Source organism: Sprattus sprattus (assembly GCF_963457725.1).
Source record: "Sprattus sprattus genome assembly, chromosome: 8".
NCBI lineage: Eukaryota > Metazoa > Chordata > Actinopteri > Clupeiformes > Clupeidae > Sprattus > Sprattus sprattus.
The window spans coordinates 10,890,727-10,898,226 of record NC_137927.1 but is presented as its reverse complement, the minus strand read 5'-3'; the positions used below and the strand labels follow the sequence as shown (position 1 = coordinate 10,898,226).

Sequence of the window (7,500 nt, the reverse complement as noted above, 5' to 3'; positions counted from 1 at the left end):
TTGCAGCAAGACGTATCGGACGGAGTGCTGCTTGCGGAAATCATTCAGGTCGTAGGTAAGGAGGAGACGAGTTTGCTGCACTGTTTCCTTGTTTTCATATTTCCCTGCCGCTCTAAATTTTGTATCCTATATATCACCCGAAGGTATAGATTATTGGAATGATAGATAATTCAATTAAGTGAAGATCAAATGTCAATCTCATATCGTCGTGTGATAATTGCTCATTTCAAATGTTAATTATGTATCCATTGTATGGTAATAAATTAATCTTCCACTCATCTGCCCTTTCATGACTTAAATGGATTTTAAATTAATCCTAATTAATGAGGTGATAATACAACATGTTAATATATGCCTATTATAAACTTACCCTCAGGATTTGTCATAAAAGTTTTGTCTTGTATCACAGCATATTAATAGTTGTACATCACCAATGACCACAGCAGGATATTGTACTATAGGTTATTGGTGTAATAAAATGCATGTGAAGTTGGTTTCAAAGAAATGTCATTGCACTCCTAAACTTTCACTCTTTTGTGAATACTGTCACTGTATCACTTCAGAAGACACCCCCCAGTTTTGGGTGTTTGGTGATGGGGGTTCCAAGAGGGGGTGTAACTGTTATTCCCCCCCCCCACACACACACACGTACACACACACCCATGGGAAAGCAACTGTGTCACTGCCACAGTCTCCACAAGTTTCACAAAGCCACTCCACTCATATGATGAGCTTCCGCCCTCACCCTCGTCCCTGCTGCCACAGCCTTGCATACAAAGAGGAAGCATCAGTCCCATTCCCATTCCCTCTCCAGTTAGTCACTGGATCCCCTGTTCCACCCAGACAATCCAGAAAAGCCCCGCTCGCAGGCTCAGACAGCAGGGGATTTTCTGTGGGTGAGAAGTGGGTTGCGCACCAACAACCCTGCTTTTGAGACGCTAACGAGGGGCTGCCTCCCAGCTCAGTGCGGGTGCCCCAGTGACTCGACCACCGCAGTCTCTGCAGTAAAACAAAAAACAGAACGAAAAAAAAAGACCCCTCCAGAGACGACTGAATGGGACGCTTAGAAAGAATGGAAAGTCCCTCGTCAGTTATCTGATTTCCCTTCTCAAAGCTCTCAGTCTCCACATACCAGCTGGGTCTGTACCCACGCTACTGTAGGGCCCAGAGAGGCTCCACCAGGGCACAGTCACATGCAGTGATGCCCTCATGCTTCACATGCAAGCTGCAGTCACTATACAGACCTTAAACTAGCAGATTGGGAGATACAGAGAAACAGAGAGAGAGGAAGAGATTGACTTAAAGGGATAGTTCGGTTTTTAAGACATGAATCTGTATGGCTTCCCCGTCACCAGTGTCATGCAATCATGCATCACTTACTCCCGACAGCGTCCTGTGAGCAGAGTTCTCGTCCAGTTTTGGTCAAACTGAAAGTAGTCCGGCAGGTTTGCTAGACCCAGCAAAATAAAAAGTTTCTCTTCCCAAAACATTATGTGTTCAAAAGAGTGATATATTTGCATCCCAAAAACATTGTAGTGGAAAAAGTCACACCTTGTTATCAGTTGGCCTATTTTCAATACGCTCGATAATGCAATCTCACAGCTAGAGTCTACCTGTTTGATTCGCGAAAGTTGATTAGCGAAAGTTTGATTCACCAAAGTTGCCTGAGAGAAACGTCCATCACAGGAAAACGATGAAAACTGAGACAACATTTGATAAAATTGACATAAAGCATCGTTTTCCTGTGATGGACGTTTCTCTCAGGCAACTTTGGTGAATCAAACTTTCGCGAATCAACTTTCGAGAATCAAACAGGTAGACTCTAGCTGTGAGATTGCACGCTGTCAGGGGTAAGTGATGCATGATTGCATGACACTGGTGACGGGGAAGCCATACAGATTCATGTCTTAAAAACCGAACTATCCCTTTAAAGGCAGAGAGAGCTGGTGTCCATTTCAGCAGTGCACACAGCTGACTGATGGAGCACAGCCTGGGGTCAATCGAAAGACACACACACACACACACACACACACACACACACACACACACACACACACACACACACACACACACACACACACACACACACACACACACACACACACACACACACACACACTAACCCCAGCTGACTAGTGTGAGTGACTCTGAGGTCATGTGACACCGTCATCACTGCCATCCCAACTGTGTGTGTCCACTTTGGCCCACTTTGTAGTTGCCCCCAGAGACACAGGGGGAATCTTACACCACACAAATGCCCCTGCAATCTGAGTGGCTCACACACACACACACACACACACACACACACACACACACACACACACACACTCACACACTCAAACATACACACATCGCCTTTTGATTTCCTTTGGATGCCTGATTGATGGCGGGCTCTGTCGTTCGGCTAGGGTAGGATGAACGTATGAGCCCAGAGCCAGAGAGATGAAAAGGGAGATACAGCCATGTGTCGGCACCAAACCTCTTTAGCCACATGTAACGTTTGATTTCTCCTGCACGTTTCAACTCAAAAGGAGCTTCCCTGCGGTGAGCAAGAGTCACAGTTTCTGCTCGGATCCGAGTGCGCAGAGCCCCTGTCATATCTGTTACAGGCCCGCCAGAATAAATCTCTTTGCAGCCCAGCGGTGAGATTTGACACGAGGCCCACATCCCCCAGACCACTTCCTCAGTGTTTAATATTAAAGGGATGGAGCTAATATACTGGGGAGCACAGCTGTGTGTTATGAGTACTGTCATTGTGATGGATGTGTGCATTTGGAGCCGCTGTTTCCATCCCCATCAAAGATTTCAGTTGGAGCCTCACCAAATTGTTTATGAAGTATTTATGATGGCGTTATTGGGTGTCCTGTCAGGGTGGACATTCACACGTCTTGCCATTCCCATATATGCTGTAGGTCACACACACACACACACACACACACACTCACACACACACACACACACACACACACATACACACACACAATGTGCGTGTATGTTTATTTGTTGGTGTCTCGGGGCTCCCCTGCGGAGCCCAGGTCAGGTGAACAAGCACTCCCTGTGAGTCAGCCCTTTACCGGCAGTGTAGGTGGCATGGTCACAAGGGTCCCGCGGCGGAGCTGCACCGTGGGCCCCATGGGGCTCGTGGCGCAGGACTGTGTGTTGTCAGCACAGATGTCAGCTGTGAGAGGCAGGCCAGCTCAGGAGGGGGGAGGACGGCTCAGTGTCTCAGCTGCTGTGGGCTGGGCCTAGGGTGGATGAGCTGGCTGAGAGGGGGGGATCACCCAGCCCTGAGAACAACCCCCAGCTACTCCCAGAGCAGGGGGACAGAGCTGCCGCTGCTGCTGCTCCATCCTGACCGGCGCCCTCTGCTCACACACACACACTGACACAGAGTCACACACACTCACGCCCACACACTCACACACACACACTAGAGAGACATTTGCTCCATCTAGATCTTGTTTCACCACACTGGAGGCAGCAGTCACGTCCCAACACACGCATACAGGGTCACACACAAACAGAGTCACAAAGTCACACACACACGCACACACACACACACACACACACACATGTAAAACCACGGGCCTGCTCTCGTAGTCTATTTAAAACAGGGCTGGCTTGAGAAAAAGGCACAGCTATGCTTTGACTTATAGCTGAAGGGGAATCGATTGCTGACTGGATTATATGGTCTTTATCTCTCCTCTGCTTCAGCCAATGAGAAGATTGAAGACATCAATGGATGCCCAAAGAGTCGGTCTCAGATGGTGAGTAGTCATCCCTTTCTTTCATGGGCTCAGAGTTGTGTGTTTTCCTTGGTAATTTTGTGTTGTTGCACTTGTGGCTGTGTTTGTGTGTGTGTGTGTGTGTGTGTGTGTGTGTCTGTGGCTATTCTACAAGTGGTTGTGGGGGCTTTGATTTCCAGTTAAAGTTTGTATAGTGTGTGTGTGAGTGTGTGTGTGTTTGTGTGTGTGTGTGAGAAAGACCGAAGGACAGTCAGCGATCGATGGAGACTTTAATGCAGTTATTTTCACATTGTCGGCTTCTGTGGTCCCCCTCTTGACAAACATCTGCCTGACTTGTTTTAGACTATTGGCACGCACTTGAAAAAGCCTCTGGACAGAAAAGCCTGGAAGCGTCCCAAGCTTCTGTCTTAAGATTACAGACAGAGAAACAACTCTATTTATGCCACCGCGGAGAAAGATTACGGAGAGAAAGAGGAGAAGAAAGCCAAACTCCTGGCTTAAGTATCAATGACAGTAAAAGAAAAGGGTTTTTTTTTTCTTCTCTTTTTGGAGGCAATGAGGGTCTTTTTGTGGACGGTGATGATTACAGGGGGCTACTGTAGGGTCCTGATTGGCTAAGAGCTGATGAGTGGTTTCCTGTCTTTGTTGGGGAGCGGAGGGTCCTGTATGTGAGTACATGTGTTTTGTGTTTGTGAGGCGGTTTTACTCGATGGGCGCATTAGGCTATTGCTGGCCAGATCTGTGGCCGGTGGTGAACAGAGGCTAATGGGTGAGTGGCAAGCTAAGTTTGGGCCTGGCTCCAAACCACACAAGCAGTGAGCGAGAGTGTGTGTGTGTGTGTGTGTGTGTGTGTGTGTGTGTGTGTGTGTGTGTGTGTGTGAGAGAGGGGAGGGGGGGTTAGACAGTCAGTCAGCCATAGCTCTTGAGGGCCTATTCCGTCCTTCTCTATTTCTCCTTCTTTCTCTCACTCTCTTTTTCTTTGTCTTGCTATTGCTGTGGCTCTATTTGTTCTTCATGCCCTCTCACTCTCTCTCTCTCTCTCCCTATACCAGTTATCCCCAAGCCCATCAAGACCTAATTAGGACCCCTCCGAACAGTGTAATTGAGAGCCTTCCAATACTCTCCACTATCTGTGTATCTTTCTCATGCAAGAACACACACACATACACAAATACACACAGAGAAGCAGACACACACACACAAACACAGAAGCAGACACACACACACACACACACACACACACACACACACACACACACACACACACACACACACACACACAGAAGCAGATACACACACATATGCATTTATATATTCAGGTACTCGCAGATAAGCTATGCATCTCTCTGTAACTCATTGCTAGTGTAACTGTCTGTATTTATCTGTGCAATTGTTTTACATCTGTGTGTGTGTGTGTCTGTGTGTGTGTGTATGTGTGTGTGTTTTGTATACGTATGTTATATTCTGAACAGCCGTCTGCCTTGCTCTGGCAGGAGACTGAAGCACTCAAGCAGTGCTGGAGGCAGGTGCAAACACAGCCATTATGCAAATGGAGCTTTAGTGTGTTTTCAGTCTCAGCAAAATGGTGTGTTTCTGTTTGTGTGTGTGTCTGTGTGTGTGTGTGTGTGTGTGTGTTTGTGTGTGTGTGTGTAATCTGGGCCCAGCTTTGGACAAACCGCTTCGTGGAGCTCATTTACGCCTCTTGGGCTGATTGCCGTGGAAACAGAGTACTCCATCTCAGACGAGGCGGCGCAATTAGCATGACTGCTCTTAACCCCCACCACAGCACACTAGATGTGTAAACACTCCAGCATATCAAAGGATGGAGCTCGCCGTTAAGGCCAAACTGACAAGTAGGAAAACATAAGGAGGAGGGATGGTTAGCTGGTTACATAACATCCTTTCTTCATGTGTCACAACAAGGTTTTGTGGTGTGTGACCGGAGAAACCCCCTCTTAGCACACACAAAGACACACACACATACACACACACATGCACACGCTTGGACAGGCATACAAATACAAAGATACATATATTCTTACATGTCTCTTACTCCACCTGTGTAATCTGCAGTCATTTTTACACACACACACTCACACTCACACACACACACACACACACACACACACACACACACACACTCACACACACACTCACACACACACACACACCACCCTCTCTCACTCTCTCACACACATAAAAAGTCAGCTCCTCCACCCGCTCCCTCCCTGTATGAAAGTACCAAGCTCTTTCCTTCATTAGAGCCCCCCTTCATCTTGGTTGAGGTGCTTCCTGAGAGCAGGACACTTGAGACAGTGTCCTCCTGGAGGTCACCTCCTCCCCAGGGGACACATACAAACAAGTGCCCTCTCATCTGCATATCCATGGAGCTGGGGTCAGCGCTGCGGTTGGCACTGGGCTGCTAAAAGCACACAGGAAGAGCAGTGGCCATTACACTAAGGGTGTGTGTGTGTGTGTGTGTGTGTGTGTGTGTGTGTGTGTGTGTGGGAAAGGAGAGAAAGGAGCCTGAAAAAAAGCCTGGTTTTGTTCATGACAGGCTTACAGTAAATGGTCTAGATGTATTAATAATATTGCTGGAACTTACCAGCACTAAATCTCAAACGAAGGCCAGAAGTCAGAATAGAGACATGGCGTGTACTGGTGCTGCAGCAGTGTTCCATGTTTCTGTCAGTGTCACTGTCTCACGTTTGCTCCCTCTCTGCCTTCATCCATATCCCCTCTTCTTCCCTTTGTCACTCTCTGTTGCTAGGGAGAGATGTGGCGGGAACTCTCAGTGGTTCTACCCAGCTACATTAAAAAAACAGGAGGGAATTACTCTGCCTTGTCTTTCATCCAGTGGCTAGTTTGTGGAGTGTGACTGCCAAGTGAAACACATAAATACACTTTGCTCTCTTGCATGCTGTAGTTCTGACACACTGTTGTCTTGTCAGATTTACGTGTTTGCCTTTGGGGATAATTACAGGCTAGACCCGGGCCTCTGTAAGACTCGGCTGAACCTTCTACTTTGGCTTCGCATGGCTGTGTGTGTGTGTGTGTGTGTGTGTGTGTGTGTGGCTGTGTGTGTGTGTGTGTGTGTGTGTGTGTGTGTGTGTGTGTGTGTGTGTGTGGCTGTGTGTGTGCACTGGTGACATGTTTCTGTGGAGCTGCAGCTAAAAGAGGCCACTCAAGGATCCCCTTAGACAAGTTCACTCAGTTTGGAGAGTGCTATAAAGTCAGAGCGGGAGAGAGAGAAAGCGGTTGGGTTGGATTCCTTGAAAGAGGGTTTATGTGTGTGTGTGTGTGTGTGAGAGAGAGAGAGAGAGAGAGAGAGAGAGAGAGAGAGAGAACGAGAGAGGGAGAGAGAGAGAGAGAACAAGAGAGAGAGAGAGAGAGAGAGAGAGAGAGAGAGAGAGAACGAGAGAGAGAGAGAGTGAATGAAGCTTGTCACCTGTCAACACCACACTGTCTCTCGGTGACGACACGGTAGCCCAGATAAGGCAGCAAGGATGGCATCACACACTTGCCCTCACTTCCTGGAGCCAGTCTTATGAATGGCTGGTTTGTGCCGGCGACATACTTCTGCACCATTGTTTAAACTTTCAGCGGTTTGAAAAGCGTGACGGCTGGAAATGGGCCTCGCCGTGTTGCACTCAAAGCGGCACGTGTGACGCACTGTTAAGGGTGACTATGGATCATCCATTATGTGTTTGTGTATTTGTCTGTGCATCCTTTGAGAGTTGGTTTGCTGTGCTTG

The 7,500-nt window shown here is 47.8% G+C and overlaps 1 protein-coding gene across 1 annotated transcript in view; it reads left to right on the top strand.

Annotated features, from left to right (window-relative positions):
* nav2a (neuron navigator 2a) overlaps nucleotides 1–7,500 on the top strand; it is an 83,880-nt gene that overhangs the window by 4,730 nt on the left and 71,650 nt on the right. Inside the window, exons 2-3 of the mRNA XM_080843845.1 lie at nucleotides 1–55; nucleotides 3,715–3,767. The exon at nucleotides 1–55 is cut by the window's left edge and continues 63 nt beyond it. Of these exons, the coding sequence (XP_080699971.1) occupies nucleotides 1–55; nucleotides 3,715–3,767 (108 nt within the window). The remainder of the gene's footprint in view (nucleotides 56–3,714; nucleotides 3,768–7,500) is intronic.